Source organism: Gorilla gorilla, chromosome 9 (assembly GCF_029281585.2).
Source record: "Gorilla gorilla gorilla isolate KB3781 chromosome 9, NHGRI_mGorGor1-v2.1_pri, whole genome shotgun sequence".
NCBI lineage: Eukaryota > Metazoa > Chordata > Mammalia > Primates > Hominidae > Gorilla > Gorilla gorilla.
The window spans coordinates 107812642-107834318 of record NC_073233.2 but is presented as its reverse complement, the minus strand read 5'-3'; the positions used below and the strand labels follow the sequence as shown (position 1 = coordinate 107834318).

At 34.3% G+C, this 21677-nt stretch overlaps 1 protein-coding gene across 1 annotated transcript in view; it reads right to left on the bottom strand.

The window, feature by feature from the left end:
- Positions 1 to 21677, bottom strand: part of CNTN5 (contactin 5) — a 1330348-nt gene that overhangs the window by 429420 nt on the left and 879251 nt on the right. Inside the window, exon 7 of the mRNA XM_019035685.4 lies at positions 7616 to 7711. Within this exon, the coding sequence (XP_018891230.3) occupies positions 7616 to 7711 (96 nt within the window). The remainder of the gene's footprint in view (positions 1 to 7615; positions 7712 to 21677) is intronic.

The following is a 21677-nucleotide window of genomic DNA, read 5'->3' as shown; positions in this document are numbered from 1 at the left end:
GATTAGATATACAGATATTGGTGAGTTTACAGTGAAAAGGGAATACTTCTACATTTTTCATGGGAATGTAAATTAGCTCAGTCTCTGTGGAAAGCAGTTTGGACATTTCTCAAAGAACTAAAACTAGATTACCATTCAACCTAGCAATCCCGTTACTGGGTATATACCCCAAAGTAAATAAACCACTTCAACGTAAGCTTTTGAATATTTCTGTACATAATAAAGTCAAATATGTAAGTAAAATAGTAATAAATGACTTATTTATGTAGAAAGTATCTATAAATGATAGCTTCTAAATAGTAAAATAACTTTATATAGGTTTATAGGTTTTATGAGGCTATTTCTACATTTTCACAAAGCCTTCCTTTACAATATAACCCTCAATTTCAAAATTACTAAACTGAAAAACACGTTTTTTGGCAATCAAAACTCATTTGGGCTAGGTGTGATTAACATTTCAAATATATATATTTATTGTCTTATAGATGAATAACCATCTCAGTATCCAAACAAGGTATTTTCACGTACATATGTTGCTGACAGAGATTAATATTGATCTCTTGGGAAGAAAACTGAGAAATTTAGCTATCAAGTCAATTCAAGCTTTTGCTTTTATTTGAAGAAAAATGGGCATTGCACATCTATTTGAGGTAATAAGAAAATGGATCTGTGGGCTGTTTCTGAATAATTTTTAATCTTCTCTGATGTATAAACTGTTTTATCATTTCATACAGCTTCCACTGAATCATAGTAGCTGCTACAATTTGAAATAGCGATACATGAATGTGATATTAAGTGACCCAAATATCTGTCATGAATATAGGATACAATGAGCTAATACCAGAAGGCTGACAGAAACTGTCTAAAACCTTGCAAAACTCAACTGCTAGAATCCGCATTTCACTCAGTTATTTCACATGCGTTTAACGAACACCTAGTAAGGATCAGACACTGTGCTACATATTGGGAATATGAAGTGGAAGATGGTAAGCTTCATATACTGAAAGAACATATAACCTACTTGGAAAGATAAAAATAATAAAATTTGACTCCTGACACTTTACATTGTATTGTTCCAATAGATAAAAAAAACAAACTAATTATGATTTGAAAAATGGAAGTAAAACAAGATTGGGAAACAAAATGCAATCAAGCATCAGTTGAACAAGTATGCTATGATAATCTACATGAATATTTGGATGAAACAGAAACTTGGGTCTAAGATTTCTAGCACGTATCAGGTTATTTACTAATTTCATAATATCAATCTCATTCCACCCAAACAAAGGCAGTTGTTGAAGTCATTGCTAATAAATGTCAGATCAGAAACTTCACCCTGGATTATTATTTTCTCACTTCCTCTGTAATTTGGTTTGGTGTGTCCCCACTCAAATCTCATCTTGACTTGTAGCTTTCATAATCCCTACGTGTTGTGGGATGGATCCAGTGAGAGGTAACTGAATCACGGGGGTGAATTTTTCCCATTGTGTTCTCATGATGGTGAATAAGTCTCACAAGATCTGGTGGCTTTAGAAAGGGCAGTTGCCTTGCACATGCTCTCTTGCCTGCCACCACGTAAGACGCACCTTTGCCCCTCCTTCACTTTCTGCCATAATTGTGAGGCCCTCCAGCCAGGTGAAACTGTGAGTCCGTTAAACCTCTTTTTCTTTATAAATTACCCGGTATCAGGTATTTCTTCACAGCAATATGAAAATGGACTAATATATTCTGTTTCTTCAGCAAGCTTTTTTGACTATATTTTCCCAAGAGAGTTTCAAAGTTCTTCTTTTAATCAAATAAGCAAGGCACTAAAATTCATGCACCATTTCACAATATAATTATGAGAAAAAGGTAAATTTTAAGAAAGGTTTTCTTGTTACATAGCTGATCTGTTTTTTTCCTATTCTTATTTATGACTTTTCCATCAAAGTTTCTGATATTTATTAAAACCTGGGCTCATTTCATATATTTCTGAATATTATACATAGACTCATTCAATAAATATTTTTGAGCTCATACTCTGTCCTAGGCAATGGGGTAATAACAGTGAACAAAACCTGCAAAATTTATGTCTTAGTAGAATTTGCATTGTAACCGAAGGAGGCAAACTATGAACAACGAAGTAAGTAAATGCGTGCAGTATATGGAATGCTAGGAGCATTATGGAGAAAAATTAAGGCAGTATATGTAATGCTGTGAGTATTACGGAGAAAAATAAAGCAAAGATGGAGAAACGAATTGTGGAGTAGAAATCAAAAGAGGAAGATCGTAAAAGGTTTTACTAAGGTGATATTTAAAGAAAGATATGGATGTGAGGGAGTGAGCCATTCATATACCTGGGATATACATGATCCAGGCCTAGGGAATAGCGACTGCAAAGGCCTTAAGGCAGGAGCTTGTCTGGTTGTTTGAGACATCAAGGAAATGACGATAACTACAAGAAAGAGAGTAGGAGGGAAAGCAGTAGCTGAGTTCAGAGAGATCAATTGGATGCAAATGTCGAGGGTTCTCCAAGCGATGGTAAGGACTTTGGCTTTGATATTAAGCTGAATGAGATGGTGCATGAGTCTGCTCAAGTTGCCTTAACAACGTACCACAGACTGGACGACTTAAACAACAGAAATTTATTTTCCCACAGCTATGGAGGCTGGAAGTCTGGGATTAGGTGACAGCATGGTTGGTTTCTGATGAGGACTTTCTTTCTGGTTTGCAGATGGACACCTTCTTTGTTTTCTCACATTCAGTAGAGAAAGAGAGCTCTCTGGTGTCTCTTCTAATAAAGTCATTAATCTTATCATAAAGGCCCAACCCTCAAGGCCTCATATAAAACTAAAAAAAAGCCCCATCTCCAAATACCACCTTCTATGGTCTGAATGTTTATATCCCCTCAAAAGTAGTATGTTGAAATCCTAACTGCCAATGTGCTGGTATTAGCTGGTGAGAGTTTTGGTAAGTGATCAAGTCATGAGAGTGAAGCCCTCATGAATGAGATTAGTGCACTTATAAGTAAGGCCCAAGAGAGCTCTCTGGCCCCTTCCACCATGTGAGTACACAGCAAGAAGTTGTCTATGGACCAGAAAGTGGGCTGACATCAGTAAAATTACTGATGGTTTGTATGTGGCGTGTAGAGAAAGTGAGAAGTGAAGAATGGCTCTCAGGCCTGATGTACAGAATGAAATTTCTATTAATAGAGGTGGAAAAGACTGTAGCTAGAGAAGGTTTGGGGACGAAATAACCAGGAGTTCAGATTTAGACATGGTTAAGATTGAAGTGCCTATTAGCCAAATACTGATAGGCAGTTGGATATACATACAAGCCAGAGTCTGGGTTAGAGATGTTATGTGAGGGAGATTTTAGATATTTAGATATTTAAAGCTTTATTATCAGGTGAAAACTAACAAAGTGTGAGTTTATTAAGGAAATAAGAAGTTATAGTACTGACACTTGGGGGACTATAAAATTAAGAGTTTGAGGAGATGAGACAAATCAGCAAAGGAGATTAAGAAGAAAGAGTGGAGGAATATCAAGAGTGAGGAATCTTTTAAGCTAAGTGAAAATAGTGTTTTATGGAGAAAGAAGTAACCCACATGAGAACTGAAAATAATCCAAATGGATAAACAAAATGGAATGTGTCATTTCATTTAAAATGAAATACTATTCAGCAATATAAAGCAACAAACTATTGATACATGCCATGATACAGATGAATCTCAGATTCTGCCAAGTAAAAGAAACCAAACACCCACAGACGTGCACATATATAGATTGCAGATTGTATGATTGCATTAAAATGAAATTTCTGGCTGGACCCAGTGGCTCATGCCTATAATCCCAGCACTTTGGGATTACAGGTGAGTGGATCACTTAAGCCTAGGAGTTCAAGACGAGCCTGAGTAACATGGCAAAAACATGTCTTAAATAAAATAAAATAAAATAAAATAAAATAAAATAAATATTCTAGAGAAGTCAAAACTGTACAGACAGAAAGCATAGCAAAAATTGCCTAGGGACATGAGTAGGAGAGGGATTGAATGACTTTTTGAAATGATGGAAGTATCTTTTGAGTTGTGGTGATGAAGGCACAATTAAATAAACGTAACAAAACTCATTGAACTGTACACTTAAAATGCATGAATTTTATGGGATAAAAATTGCATGTCAATAAATCTGTTAGAAAGAGAGTAGAGACAAAAAGAGGGGGAAGAGAGAGAAACACACAGACTGACTGAAAGGAATAGAATTGGATAGAGTATATAAAGACAAAGTTTTTGAAGTTTTACTGTAAAGGGAAACCAAAAATCATGTAGTAACTGAATGAAGAGGGCATTGGCCAATGGAGTTTTCCTTTGTTTTATTTTTATATGGAGGAAAGAATAGCAGGTTTCCATGTTGATGGACTGCTCCAGAAGAGGAATCAAACTCTGATAAAAATGCAGAAGAAGGGGTACTGCTGAAACAATTTCTTAAAGTAGGCAAAAAAAGATGAACTACAGCGCACACAAGTTGAGAGATTAGTCTTACAACTGCAACAAATGCATATGCTATACTATACCGTTGGAAGTAAAGCTTGGAGTCGCAAGAAAAAGAGCACGTAAAGAAAGGATTTCTCAGCAAGGCAAAATTTGCTTCGGCAGAAGAATGCTGCTCCCAAGTCTGGTCATGAGAGCACACCAAACAAAGGCAGGAACGGTTTTTTATCCTTAATGCAGCTTATCCCTGCTACTGTGTCCTGCCTCCACTGGCTGGAGTTGGACTGCACAATCTAAGCTGAACCTGGCTGGCTAACTTGAAAGGTGAAGGAATGTGGTTACACTGGCAGGAAGGGCGGTTTCAGTGGGAAAAGCTGTTGCGATGGGAGGGGTAATTTACAGAGTGGGTAGCAAATGTGGGCTCTGTAAATAAGGACTGTTGGGAAAGTTGTTTACTGAAATTAAAATAGGGAGGAACAAAGGATAAGGAAGTTAGTGTGGCCTTGGAAGTAGGGGACAAAGAACAAGGATGCTGAATAAGCCAAACCTTTGAAAAGGAAATTCTTTTGTATCTGACTTGTACTATACTATAGTACACTATGCTATACTGTACCATATACTGTACTATATACTATAATATATACTAAAAACTGGGAAGTCAGAGTGTATGGCTACAAATGCTAATTGGTGTGTGACTTGGTGATGAGGGCTTGCGGAGGTTATTTTCTAATTGCTTTCTCTTTCACAACATAATAGGATGCATGTTTATCACCTGAGAGTGAGACTGGGGAAGACACATAAAACATCTGACAAAAGTATAGTAAAAATAATAGGTTTTTAAAAAAATTCTAGTTAACATTAAGATGCATGTGAAGTTCATCATTTTTATTTTAAATTGACAGCAGTCTGTATAACTGGTTTTTTGTTCATTTGTTTTGTGTGTGTGCTTTGGTTTTGGGGATTGTTTAACAGTAATATTAAACTGAATAGATTCATACGTGAAGTAGGCTAAGAGTGGATCTTTATTGTGATTAGGGTTTTGCAAACTGGAATGTCAGTGTGAGAAAGCAAAAGAGAGATGACAAAATTGAAGCTGTATAAAAGAATATGATAATAACTGAAAGAGAAAAGTAAGAATCAAAGGAGGTGGAGTAGAATGAAAATAGGGTAGGATCAATGATTTGTAGATTTCCATGACATGAAAGGACTCCTGCAATCAGGGTACTAAAGGGGTGAGTAGAAGACAGTGGATGCTGTTCAGAAAATAGGAAGCTTGTAAATGTGGCAATTAAGAGACTGCAGATGTGGTAATAACATATCAAGTTGGCCTAGGTCAAGCAGATGAGTTCGGATGTAAAATACGATTATTGAACAGTCATTTAATTTACATATATTGATCTCAATCAGAGATCACATTATTACCTATTTAATCAGTCATTAGTGCCTATTCTTATCTTATGCTTATCTTACCATATATGCAATTCATTGTACTATATTCTCCCACCAGAAATCTGTATACAGTTTTCTCTGCCAACTGGATAATTTATGTGTAATCCTGAAGTTTTGACTTCTATATTATCCTCTTCCATTTCACTTTGTTTAAAAATACACGTTCCCCAGCCTTAAAATAAAGATGATATCTCAGAAAATCTTGCTTATTTTCCCACAGGGGTCACTTTATGTTGTTAACTCCTGTCAGTCTAGTGATGGATCATTCATCCTCTATAAAGCCTGTTATATTCTCTTTCTCCTTCCCCTTCTTTTCCCCTTTTCTGCAATCTCTAACAATTATTCAACTAATAACCCCCTTGGATGAAATCTGTTTAATAACCAATATGAGACATGACTTATATTAATGCTATACACTTTCCCTAAATGTAATATAAATTTTTGTCTTATCCATTAAAAAAATTAAAACAGATGTTGTCTTGAAAGAACCTAAATCTGGATTTAGATGCAGGCAAGAATAGATATGTTTACGGTAAACTTCCCAAATCTTTCACAGAAAGATTAGAATAACTGGATTGGTGTACAGGAATTGGAGCGGTACAACTCAACAATTGGAGGGGTACAACTCAAACAATCGTTACCCTAATTGTAATTATTATCTGAGTTTCAAATAAAAGTGTTTTCAAAAATATGTCCCTGTTGATATGCAGCATACTTTCGATTAAAAATATAGAAGGGGGATCAGATAAAGATAAAGAAGTCTTAAGAAAATCAATGTAGGCCATTTTGTTATTAAAAAAATATGTACAGCAGAGCCAAATTGGGCTCCATTACTACCCTGATAATATAACCTAGAAACAAATATGGCCATCACTCTAATTAAAGAAGAAAAAATTACTGACATACCAAGACCTTCAATTCTGTTACCAGTTGTTAATTAAGGCCTTCATTCCTTGGTTCTTCCTTGTGCTCTTTCTCTTTCTCTCTCTCTTTAACTGATGCTGGTCACTCTTAACTTATAGTAAAGCTATACTAAGTTCCAAAGGAGTACTCATCTCAAATTATAAAACTCAAACAAAATAGATATAATTAGGTGTAAGCTTGCAAAAGGATGTATAATTAATCTGAGCAGAGCTTAGTTTTCTGCTTCCTCAAGCCACATAAAGTACTCACCATGACTTTTACAAACAAGACCTCAAAGAGCCAAAAAGTACTAACTAAATTGCAGTTTTGTTTGAAACTCAAAAAAAGCATTTCTTAGAACTTCTAATTCCAGTGTGGCAAAGAGCACCATAAACAACTAAGTATCCAGTTTATCTTTTGAAACCAGATGCATATTAGTATTCAGTTAACTCATCTCTGATAATCCAAACTATTTTGAAAAGTTTTCATTCTCTCAGTTTATCACTTCCTTTGTGCTCTAGGCAATATATTCTTCACTGACGGAAGACAGAGGCATAACAGTGACAGTTAACAGTTAGAATGGCAATAAAACAATCTTATTGGAGTTCAGTATCCTGTCTAATGATATTTAGAGTACGTGATCTTGAATTACTCATCTGGCACTCTGATAGATGTCAAGAAAACCATGTACATTTCACCTGAAATGTTCTCCCATCAATATACTGTCTAAAAGAATGAACACATAGCAAAAGAGAGCAGCAGCAGCAGCAGCAAAGAATGAGATCCTACCGTACCTGGTGAATGTGGCGGCGGAGAGCACATCAGAACGACACCCTGGCCTTCCCTCACAGAGACTGCACTTCTTGTCCGGCCACTAAAATTTCCCAGATCTGTCAACATAATAAAACATTTAGATCCAAGGCAAAAAAGAATGTAAAGAATTGCTATGATTGTAACTTGTACTTACTTTCTATCATTATCTTCACAAGGTGTCTTTTGTTTGTTAATCAGTGACAAGAAGGCTTTAACATATATCTACAGCATCTAATTTTAAATACCACAATGGAAATAAATCTATACCACCCATAGAAAAACCACACTCTTTATTTTTATTTACAGTCCATTCAAGTTGCCAGTATAGATGCTAGGGAGTATAGCATTTTTAACACAAATAGTCATTTTTTATAATATTTCCTACATATTGATATTTCTACTACCAATAACGCCCATTCTCTCATAGTGAGAAGAGAAACAGAACTGGTTAGAGGACTTGGTGTCCCAACGGCTGCTTCATTATATGTCAGGCTAAGAATGATGTGTAAAACCAAGCATGAGCATGCCAAATTAGAAAGGCTTGTATGCTCTAATAAAATATAACAAAAACAGAAAAAGCATTCTTTTTCTATAAATGTGAATAAGAAAGTTATGTGACTTTCATTTTATGAAAGCCTAGAATGGGCTCTGTGAATTAACTACTCTCATCCATTTTGATTAGTCTGGGAGTATTAGTTAATGAAATATTCACTTCTATGTAAAAGGGATTATAGTATTGGAGATCAATGGCCTTCCCTTAAACTATGTTGCATTTACACAATTTGAAAAGACTTTCCTAAAAAGAAAATGGTCCAAAAGGGAATGATGTGTAATTTACATTGTAATTCTATTATTGCTTATTAAACTATTTATATCTCAGTACTTACGCCCCTTTCCTTTTTCTTGGGCTAGGTTGATCAGTAAGACAACTTTTACACTACTTTATTGCAAATGGTAGGAGTTCAATATTTTTATAAATAAACTGTCCCAGAATTCTGGGTCTGTAAATCACGTTTCCATGATAAGAAATGCTTCTTAGAAATGTTCTGCCATTTCTTCCATTAGGCACAAATTGTAAAAGAGATTTTTAAAATATATTTTAATTATTTCATGCTAAAATAATATGCTTTGTAGCAATACAAGGTAGAGCTTCAAATTTAATATTAATTTGACAAATAAACTGAACATTCAAGAAAATACACTAGTGGATATGAAGGAGATAAATTACTAGTCTATAACAATCTAAGAAAAATTCTATACATTGTATTTTTGAGATGGGTAAGAATTTACTAATTATTTTGCCGAATGTATAACCAAATCTTCTTAAACACATCCAAAATCATGGGGGTCTAATCAGCAGTAAAGACACGACACCAAATAAATAAACAGAAAAGTATTCATTATTGCAGAATGTGTTTAAGATTTTACACAAAATTCAATGTTTCTTTATAAACAGTTAAGCTTTTCATAAAGTAGCAGGACAAAAGAAAAAGAGCAATTCTAGTTCTACTTTTCTGGGGGATTGTTATTTTAAAAATATACACACTAACTTCAGTAGCAGTAAAAATCAAGGCAGTCATTTTCAAATATATGTACCTACACGGTTACTGCTCTGATTTCTATTACCAAATATTATTCTTGTCTCTTTTTGAACTTCATATGTATGAGATAATACAACATACACATGACTGTCTGTAACAAACAAACAAATATATGCAAATCATGGCTTTAAACTCAAAAGGACTGATTCTTAGAGGCTTTTTTTTTCCAAAAAATGATCTTAATATGAAATCAAAGCATGGCAAGATTTCTAATTTGACTTCCTTTTACTTTACTCCTAGAAATACAATACAAGATAGTTAGGCAGTGGTTGTGGCAGGACTTTAATATATATTTTGAGAGCCTCCTCCCTCTGTTGCCCAGGCTGGAGTGCAGGATGTGATCATAACTCACTGCAGTCTGTAACTCCTGGGGTCAAGAAATCCTCCAGTCTCAGCCTCCCAAGTAGCTGGGACTACAGATACATGCCAATATACTCAGCTAATTTTTCAAATTCATCATAGAGACAGAGTCTCACTATGTTGCCAAGACTGGTCTCAAGCAATCCTCTGGCCTCTGTTTCCCAAAGTACTGGGATTATAGGGGAAAGCCACCATGCTCGATTTTAATATCTCTACGGATTATGTGGTTTCACTTTCCTCTTTTCATCTTCATTGAATCTACAAATTCTGGAAGGTCATTGGGATATCAATTTATTTTAACTGAATTTTTAAAATGGTTTCTAAAACATAAATATCCATTTCAATCCATTTACTACAAGTTTATATTATGCTTATTTTTGTGACATTTCAAATCAACCTAATGTATTTACAAGATTGTTTTAATAGAAAACAGTCCTAAATTAATGCCTATTTCTGAGGAATTGAAGTACAGGCATGCCCTAGAAATTAAACACACAAAGAAAAGAAAATTATAGAATAACTATGACCTAAATTGTGTTTTGAGATCCCAATGACCCAAAAGATGATACTTCACTCCAATTGCTTTATTTTGTACCAGCTTTTAATACAAGCAAAATTCAACATTTCCTCGTAGAATTGTCTCTGTGTCACTATTTCCTGGGAACTTTAGCACCACAAGCCCAAAGATAAATAGATTTTTTTATATTGTGAGTAGATTTTTTTTCTTTCTTGAAGACATATAAAGAAATACTAAAAAGAAGTCTGTACTTTCATGGGGTATGTACATTTCTCACTTAACTCTTTCCTACCATAAAGAAAAGTGAAACATTATTATCTACAATGTAGAAGTGGTCCCTGTGCCAAACAAGATGATGGTTGATCTAAGGCAGAATGGTTTATGTGAAAAAATTCTTGGTTGATGGGGATGGTGGTTAGACTGAATAGCCTGAGTGAAAATTTAACTGTTTGTTCATCTCTCACTAAGAAGAGAAAGGAGTTAATTTCTTTGGAGGTATTTAATCAGAGAACTTTGAAATACTTCGGTGGATGTATGTGCAGATTCAGTGTTTATCATGTTATCTTAATAGATGACATGTTACATGTACCAAGAAGATAAATGGAAAAAAGACCAAGTGCTTTTATAGATACGGGCTTGAATTGTTTTATTGCAATTACACAAGGTCAAAAACACATGTTCATGTGTTCTATTTTTTATCTTTACAGGAAAAAAAGGGAGTAAAAATAAAAATCACAATATGAAGACTCTAAAATTCAGGTTCAGATTACAAACTGAAGTAAATATCTTTCTGGACTTACTATAAAGCACATTTACAAATACTCAAGTTAAGAAATAAGATGAGAAATGTTGTGATCAAAAGTCACAGGGCCCTAGACTTTGTCTTTGCTCTGACCTTTCTTTTTCTGAGTTAAGAAGCTCACGCAGGGTTTAGAAGAAGAGCTGTAGCTAGAACTGTAGCTTGCAGAATTACTGCACCTATTCATCCTAGAAGAACTATGCAAAAAAAAAAAAACAATGAAAAACATACAATAATAGAGTTATTAAGAGCTTTAGATGATGGAGTGTAGACTTGGGATATGAGATTTGAGCCATATTGATCAGATGTAAAACGAACCATTTTATGAATTTATTTAACAAATATTTATTCAATGCATACTATATATTAAAAAATGCATACTATATATTAAAAACTATATAATTAAAAACTATATATTAAAAACTATATATGCATACTATATATTTAAAAAATAGTATTCAATGCATACTATATATATTAGGTATTGGTTACACAGAAAAACTGTAAAGGATATAGACATATAAATGAATTAATCATACCTACTTGGGCCAACTTTTCATAGCTCACAGGAGTCTGGGTCACCAAATAGGTATATAAGCCCAAGTCCTCAAAGCTCAGCTTGTCACAGCCACACTCATGAGTGACCAAATACATACCATGAACATTTACCATGTAGCACTTCACACTATTTCTCTAAATGGGAGCTATTAATACATGAACACACATACACACAGACTTTAGATTTTTCCTTTATTTCCTTCCTTTTTTCTTCCCTTTCCCTCCCCCTTCCTTCCTCCTTCTCTTCCTTTTTGCCTTGTCTTCCTTCTTTCTTGACATTCTTCAGTTACTCTTTTCATCCCTGTATTGTTCCACGAAGTATTTGAGGTAGCTTAAAATATGTATCTGCCTCAATAATAATAAGTAAACAAATAAAACAATAGTTGAGGAATTCCAGGTGAAGACAAAATAAGCATGGTAAGAAGGCTGCAGGGCAAAACAAGTACTTAGGAATATACACTATATATTTTTGTAAATTATTGGAAGTTGGCTACAAATTTGACTCTAAACTTAAGAGGAGCCAAAACAAGGTAGAGATATCCCCAGTCCTAAGGGGATTTCTCCTGAAAGACTTCATAGACTTCATAAAGATAACACGTGGTAATAGAGTTGGCAGAGAAACTTGGCAAACTACTCAGAAAGTTATTTTTCTTTTTTTTTTAACCTCCTGAGACACGTTGAGTAGGTAGAATGTGAGCTATATGTACCCACACACAAACACCTGAAAAATATTTCAAAAATTATTCCTTAAAAAGCATTATTTTAAAGTGTTGGAGGGAAATAGAGTACCTGAAACTATCAAGAAAGATAGTACATAAGAGATTCTGGACACTGATCTTGTATCTTATGTATGTTAAATATAACAGGTTGGTTTAGTTATTGGGGAGGAGCAAGGAAAAGGCTCAAGACAGGAGAATAAAAGCTATACAATTAGAAGTAAAACGCTGTGGTTGATTTGTCTCCTGGACTTATGTTTCCCAGTCTTAAGTCTGTTCTGAATAAGTGGCAATGTTGAGCTTATAGGAGTTGTGTTTGGAAAAAGGAAGAGGAATGGAGTGCCAATATTGAGGTATTCGTGGCTATACATTTATCCTGTAGGTGGCCCTAATGAGTTTTAGACTATCAGTGCTCCAAGGATTCTCAACTAATTCTCTAAAAGTGCTGTGAACAGATACGATTTAATGCAAATTTTAAAATCTTTTATAAAATTGAGATTTTGACTTTTTACAAAAAGACCATTGAAAAGGCAAATTATATTAGATTAAGTGTCAGAGACAAATTTTATAAAGTTTCATTAATTATATTTGAGTGTCATATATATTATATGAAAGATTAAGGAACTGAGCTGGCTTCTCAACATGAGAGACCTTCAACTTTAATTTCTATGACTTCTGTAAAAACAACGGACAAGTTTTGTAATACTGACTTGGTATTTGCTGCCTCACTTGCAAAGTGATTTCATATTGAAGTCTTCCATTGACTGTATTCATTGTTCCTGTTACTATCATCAGGATTATTCAGGTCACTGTAATTTTTTTTGCATTCCGTGCAAATACCCTATAATAAAAATTAGTCAAACTTCATTCACCAACTATTTTTGACCTTCTAAATGTTTAGAAAAGAGAAAAGAGAGAAAAGGAAATGAATGAAAATAGTTATACTAGCTACTAACATACCTAACTCTCTGCCGGGCTTCCTGGAAGTAGATACTAATTCCTGTTTTTCTATGTGAAAAGCAAGTAAAAAATTCACTGCAGTCATATATTTTATAGAGTTGGCAAATCAAAGTCAATGTGATTGATTCTAAAGTTTTAAAAACTATACCAGGACAAAAGCAATTCAATGTTTGGAAGTTAAACCACACTAATTTTAGGAATTTTAAAATAATCTTCAATAAGGACATCTTATTAAAGATTAGTTTCTGAGGAAGAATAGAAAAAGCAGTTCTTACATATGTTTTGAGAGAAAAATTAAATTAGCATTTTCTAATACATAGTCATTTGTCTGCACAGAATGGCTACCATAACACACTCTAGAGCAAATAAGATTCTTAATAATAATTCTTAAAATAAAAATGTGAGTGTTGAATGGTACCTTGACAGAAAAGCCACAGAAAAATGAAGGTTTTTGGTGTTTTATTGGCAACTGTAAACTTGTGGGTCTGTGATCAATTTGTAAACAGATATGGGAGGGCTTATTATGCCCATTTATGATTAGGACACTGACATTCACTAAAATTAGGTAACAAGAATAAGAACTCATGGCAGAAAAGGTTTGAGTTTTCAAAGTGACTAATTCAGCTTTGAAATTAGCATTAAAAAAATCTAGAGCTATTATGATACTCTTGGTTTAGAATGTTTTTAATCAATGAAATTATTTGATTAAATACTTTCCTATTACACCACATGATATAATGCTACAATTCTTTTTTTATTATTATTATACTTTAAGTTTTAGGGTACATGTGCACATTGTGCAGGTTTGTTACATATGTATACATGTGCCATGTTGGTGTGCTGCACCCAGTAACTCGTCATTTAACATTAGGTATATCTCCTAATGCTATCCCTCCCCTCTCCCCCCACCCCACAACATGCCCCGGTGTGTGATGTTCCCCTTCCTGTGTCCGTGTGTTCTCATTGTTCAATTCCCACCTATGAGTGAGAACATGCGATGTTTGGTTTTTTGTCCTTGCGATAGTTTGCTGGGAATGATGGCTTCCAGCTTCATCCATGTCCTTACAAAGGACATGAACTCATCCTTTTTTATGGCTGCATAGTATTCCATGGTGTATATGTGCCACATTTTCTTAATCCAGTCTATCATTGTTGGACATTTGGCTTGGTTCCAAGTCTTTGCTATTGTGAATAGTGCCTCAATAAACATAACGTGTGCATATGTCTTTATAGCTGCATGATTTATAATCCTTTGGGTATATACCCAGTAATGGGATGGTTGAGTCAAATGGTATTTCTAGTTCTAGATCCCTGAGGAATTGCCACACTGACTTCCACAATGGTTGAACTAGTTTACAGTTCCACCAACAGTGTAAAAGTGTTCCTGTTTCTCCACATCCTCTCCAGCACCTGTTGTTTCTTGATTTTTAATGATCACCATTCTAACTGGTGTGAGATGGTATCTCACTGTGGTTTTGATTTGATAATGCTATAATTCTTTTAAATATTTGTTATCAGTCACCTATGAATGGGACAACATATCACCTTTAGGAAATGTTAACTTTTAATAAAAATTGTCTCTCCAAAGTATCAGTTGAGCTAATTATAGGTATCTCAAAAAATATACTCACATCCATTATATGAAGATAAGAATTGAATTAAGATTCAGCTGGAGAAAGAGGAAGGAAAATCTATAAAGATAATGACAAATTGTAATGAAACTTTCATTAGCCCCGTTTTTTCTCTGGTTATATATAACAGGTCAGATGAGTAAACTCTTGCTATGGCTTGCCATTTTCACTTTACATATTATCAGATATTAATCAGTCCTCCAAAGGGATTATAAAAAAGAAACCAAACAAAACCAGCATATGCTTCCCTTGAACAAGACACTTTTAATTACATCATAAGTGAAACAGTAAATTGCAATTGCTTTTGTGAAATGATAAACTGTCCACAGAATGTGATAAAAATATTTTTGATCTTAGGTCTTTTCTTCTGTATTTCATGTGTTACAAAAAGCTACTTCAACACTGAATAATACAAATGATAAATAATCTACAATGAAAAAGTTGTATATCAGTGTGTTTAACGTGAATATAGTCTATGAACTCTGGCAGAGGTTTAATACATTTGATAAAATTTCTAACATCTACATAAACAATTAGATAATAATCCTAATTTGTTTACTTCTAAGTTCATTTTTTTCCAAATTCAGATCAGTCTTAATTGACTAAAAGTCTTAGGAAATTTTAAAGCTAAGCATTAAAAAGAAAAATGTGAAAGGATAAATACATCATATACAGAGAGTTTGAGTATACAAATCCGTTATGATGAGAAAAGGATGTCAGAGTAAAACCAGCAAATCGTTTAGTATAGCAATTCTTATAACTTGCAGGTGTATTAAATTGTCTCTCAAGCTTTCACGCTTAACTACCCTCTTCAGTTATTTCACAATAATTCCTTATATAATTACTTTCCTGCCTACTACTATGACTCCTTACTCCTTTCTCCCTTCATTTTATTCCCCTGGCACAACTTCAGCCTTTGTTAAATTGGACTATCTGCCTATTCTGCTCTTACACTGCAAGTGTAAAAAAACAAAAACACTTGTATAGCCAGATTTAGCCTGAAGCGAGATAGTTTGTCACACTGGGACTACATCTCTAGATGCTAAAAACTTCATGATTTTAACTCACAGCCTATGACTGTCAGTTCAGAACCTATTTTCAACGTGTAATTATATATTACCTATAATTTCGAACCTAGTTCAATGTGTATGTTCACATTTATGAAAGAATTTTCCTAATACCCATTATTACAATGAATAGCAAGTAAAATATGTTATATTTTGATAATTGATTTGATACTCTAAGAGCAAAACAATGTTATCAGCATAAAAATTAATCCCACTTATTTACAATGTTACAACTTTCTGTAATTTTAGCATGATTTATCTCAGAAACCTAACATAGAAAAAAGTTGCTGAAATGAATATTCTATTACAGTTGAGAAAATGTGTCATATATATCTATTAAATTATACATTAGAAGACTTTATATTCACATCATAATTAATTACATTTTAAAGCCTTTTATAGTGTTTGACATATAATAAAAGATATATTTTTAAATAAAGTAAAAATATTTTTAATAATATATGTATACAGCTCCAATCTTTGTATTACAAGACATAACAATAAAGGGGATTATTCTAAGATTCCAGGATACACTTTTTGGAAAATAATAGGCAACTGGACAACATAGTTTTGTTCCTTATTTGAAGAATATAGAAAAGACTATAATGTAAAAATACCCACCCCAACCTCCTGACAGTGCTCTGCAGTTTGAAGAGCTGTAGCATAAGTAGCACTATACCTAAAGGCCTACTCTTCTATACTGTATGAATTCAAGGTTGCTCTGCCTAATGTTAAAAATCAAATTTATTTCTATTAATATCACTAAATGCCCATAGGAGAAAGCTGGAAAGATCGAAAGTTGACACTCTAACATCACAATTAAAAGAACTAGAGAAGCAAAAGCAAAAAAATTCAAAAGCTAGCAGAAGACAAGAAATAACTAACATCAGAACAGAACTGAAGGAGGTACAGACACGAAAAACCCTTCAAAAACATCAATGAATCTAGGAGCTGTTTTTTTGAAAAGATTAACAAAATAGACAACTAGCCAGATTAATAAAGAAGAAAAGAGAGAAGAATCAAATAGACACAATAAAAAATGGCAAAGTGGATATCACCACTGATCCCACAGAAATACAAACTACCATCAGAGAATACTATAAACACCTCTATGCAAATAAACTAGAAAATCTGGACATATACACCCTTCCAAGACTAAAGAAGAAAGAAGTCAAAACTCTGAACAGACCAGTAACAAACTCTGAAATTGAGGCATTAATTAATAGCCTACCAACCAAAAAGAAGCCCAGAATCAGATGGATTCACAGCCGAATACTACCAGTGGTACAAAGAGGAGCTGGTATCATTCCTTCTGAAACTATTCCAAAAAATAGAAAAGAGGGACTCCTCTCTAACTCATTTTATGAGGGCAGCATCATCCTGATACCAAAACCTGGTAGAGACACAACAAAAAAAGAAATTTCAGCCCAATATTCCTGATGAATATCAATGCAGAAATCCTCAATAAAACACTGGCAAACCAAATCCATCAGCACATCAAAAAGCTTATCCACCACCAGCTTATCAGATCAGCTTCATCCCTGGGATTCAAGGCTGGTTCAACATATGCAAATCAATAAACATAATCCATCACATAAACAGAACTAGTGACAAAAACCACATGATTACCTCAATAGATGCAAAATAGACCTTCAACAAAATTCAACACTCCACGCCTTCATGCTAAAAACTCTCAATAAGCTAGGTATTGATGGAACTTACCTCAAAATAATGAGAGCTATTTATGAAAAACCCACAGCCAGTATCATACTGAATGGGCAAAAGGTGGAAGCATTCCCTTTGAAAACCGGCACAAGACAAGGATGCCCTCTCTCACCACTCCTATTCAACATGATATTGGAAGTTCTAGAGAGGTCAATCAGGCATGAGAAAGAAATAAAGATCATTCGAATAGGCAGAGAGGAAGTCAAGTTGTCTCTGTTTGCAGGAGACACGACTGTATATATAGCAAACCCCATCGTCTCAGCCCAAAATCTCCTTAATAAGCAACTTCAGCAAACTCTCAAGATACAAAATCAATGTGCAAAAATCACAAGCATTCCTATACACCAATAACAGACAAACAGAGAGCCAAATGATGACTGAACTTCCATTCATGACTGCTACAAAGAGAATAAAATACCTAGGAACATATCTCACAAGGGATGTGAAAGACCGTTTCAAGGAAAACGGCAAACTACTGCTCAAGGAAATAACAGAGGACACAAACAAATGGAAAAGGCATCCATGCTCATGGATAGGAAGAATCAATATCATGAAAATGGCCATAGTGCCCAAAGTAATGTATAGATTCAATGATATCCCCATCAAGATACCATTAACTTTCTTCACAGATTTAGAAAAAACTACTTTAAATTTCATATGGAACCAAAAAAGAGCCCATACAGCAAAGACAATCCTAAGAAAAAAGAACAAAGCTGGAGGCATCATGCTACCTTACTTTAAACTATACTAAAAGGCTACAGTAACCAAAACAGCATGGTACTGGTACCAAAACGGATATATAGACCAGTGGAACACAACAGAGACCTCACATATAATGCCACACATCTACAACCATCTGGTCTTTGAGAAATCTGACAAAAACAAGCCATGGGGAAAGAATTTCCTATTTAATAAACGCTATTGGCAAAACTGGCTAGCCATATGCAGAAAACTGAAACTGGACCCCTTCCTTACACCTTATACAAAAATTAACTCAAGTTGGATTAAAGACTTAAACATAAGACCTAAAACGACAAAAACCCTTGAAGAAAACCTAGGCAATACCATTCGGGACATAGGAATGGGCAAAGACTTCATGACTAAAACACCAAAAGCAATGACAACAAAAGCCAGAATTGACAAATGAGATCTAATTAAACTAAAGAGCTTCTGCACAGCAAAAGAAACTATCATCAGACTGAACAGACAACCTACAGAAAGGGAGATTTTTGCAATCTATCTGTCTGATTAAGGGCCAACATCAAGAATCTACAAAGAACTTAAACTAATTTACAAGAAAAAAAACAGACAAACCCATCAAAAAGTGGGTGAAGGATATGCACAGACACTTTGCAAAAGAAGACATTTGTGCAGCCAACAAACGTATGAAGAAAATCTCATCATTGCTGGTCATTAGAGAAACGCAAATCAAAACCACAAAGAGATACCATCTCATGCCATTTAGAATGGCAATCACTAAAAAGTCAGGAAACAACAGGTGCTAGAGAGGATGTGGAGAAATTGGAATGCTTTTACACTGTTGGTGGGAGTGTAAATTAGTTCAACCATTGTGGAAGACAGTGTGGCAATTCCTGAGGGATCTAGAACCAGAAATACCATTTGACCCAGCAATCCCATTACTGGGTATATACCAAAAGGATTATATATCATTCTACTATAAAGACACATGTACATGTATGTTTATTGCAGCACTATTCACAATAGCAAAGATTTGGAACTAGCTCAAATGCCCATCAATGATAGACTGGATACAGAAAATGTGGCACATATACCCCATGGAATACTATGCAGCCGTAAAAAGGGATGAGTTCATGTCCTTTGCAGGGACATGGATGAAGCTGGAAACCATCACTCTCAGCAAACTAACACAGGAACAGAAAACAAAACACCACAGGTTCTCACTCATAAGTGGAAGTTGAACAATGAGAACACACAGACACGGGGAGGGGAACATCACACACCGGGACCTGTCGGGGTGTGGGGAGGGGCGTTGGGTGCTAGGGGAGCGATAGCATTAGGAGAAATACCTAATGTAGATGATGAGTTGATGGGTGCAGGAAACCACCATAGCAAGTGTATACCTATGTTACAAACCTGCACATTCTGTACATGTATTCAAGAACTTAACGTATAATAAAAAACATATGTAAGATACAAAATTATCTATATATGATGATAGAACTATATACAATATTTGCAAACAATAAAAGAAAACAAAAATATCATTAAAAAGAGTTCCCCTTTCTCTACATCCTCACCAGCATCTGTTATATTTGCCTTTTTTATAACAGCCATTCTAACTGGGATGACATGGTGTCTCATTGTGGTCTGATTTGAATTTCCCTGATGATTATGATGTTGAATACTTTTATCTGGTGCCCATTTGCATGTCTTGTTTTGATAGGTATCTATTCAGCTCATTTGCCCATTTGTAGATCAGATTATTTGTTTTTCTGCTATTGAGTTATTTCAGTTCCTTGGATATTCTGGATATTAATCCTTTGTCAGATGAATAGTTTGAAAATATTCTCTCTAAAAAAATTATATTTAGAGTTTCTTGGAAACTACCATAGTTTTAAAGCTAATGGTGTTCCTCTGACCAAGGGTGATGGCAGTTATTATCTACTAGAAATTTCCCTCTGCTATGTTTCTTTCAACTCCTCAGGCAATTTTCGCCTCCACTAGACTCTACTTAGAATAGCCCCTCTAGATGACACAGTTATTTCTTTTCCACATATCCAATGAGAAAAACATAATTAACTGGTGAGTAGATTTTTAAGACAGTTTGACTGTGAGTATAACATTATGCTTTTCAACCTGATAACTGCATTTTCATAAAGAAATAGTTTTTTTTCCCTTTGCAAATCCAATCCAGTCCCAAACTGCATAAGAATTCCTGTAAAGGACTGTTTTGAATTTTTACTTTGGTTATGGTATAACCATGATTATACTATGGTTATGGTTTTGGTTATGGTTATACCATAACCAAAGTAAAAATCTAAACAGCCCTTTACAGGAATTCTTATGCTGTTCGCATATGTGTGCTTGAGTGTTTTGCTCTGCCAAATTTGTTTTCAACTTCATTCGTGTATTGCAGAGCACTCACAATAGTCCTGGCCTCCTGATCAAGTACCTGAAGATGTAAATTGCTTGCTTTCTTGATTCCCTTAGCTCATTTGCTGTGGTATAGTTTAATCAAGTAACATAGATTTGCATTTTTTCTCTTATAAGCTATAACCTCAACAGTTCTATCTGAATAATCTATACCATGTTTAATTAAAAAAATCGTTGGAAGCTGTTTTATTTCATAATTCAGTTGACTAGTGATCAATTTTCAACTTATCTTACATCTTGGCTAAAAACTTCATGCCTTGCCTTAAAGAAAATCTGCTCCCCATCCTTGGCCCAATTCTTTCTTTCCTATCTTTTAATTATTTCAGAAAGTTTTAATTTGTGATCTTCGTTTAGGCTCAACTAGTATGTAAAATAATCTTTGGATAATACTCAAGTTTAAGGAAGGATTCAGTTTATTGTCTGCACATTTAAAAGGGTATTTAAAATCATTTATTTTTAACAGGTTACTTTTGTGTGAAATTTTTCATTAATTATATAAATAAATTCTTGAGAGAATGAATCTCATTTTTACAGGAAGCATCAGCCCAATGTACTAGTAGTCCTTTGATTTTTGCTTCTGTTTTGTTGTTGCTCTAGCTCTTTTGCACTGAAGTGTAAGAAAACAGTTCCAGAAACTGTGTAGGGCTAATATGTCTATTTACTAGTGATACATTTTTTTCTGTAAATCAACTATGGCATAAGCATTACTCACATTACTGAAGGGCATCCCAAATAGTCTAGTTCAAGCTTAGGCAGACATTTTCTATAAAGGGTCACTTAGAAAATACTTGAAGCTTTGCAGGGCAAAAGGCAAAATTGAGGGTATAATGTAGGTACTGTTATATGATTTTAACATGTGATGAAGTGTTATTCTTTTGGATTTTTCAAACATTTAAAAATGTTAAAAAAAAAAAAAACTCCTTAGCTTGCAGGCTGTACAAAAACAGAGGAGTAGATCCATGTTCTGGTTCACT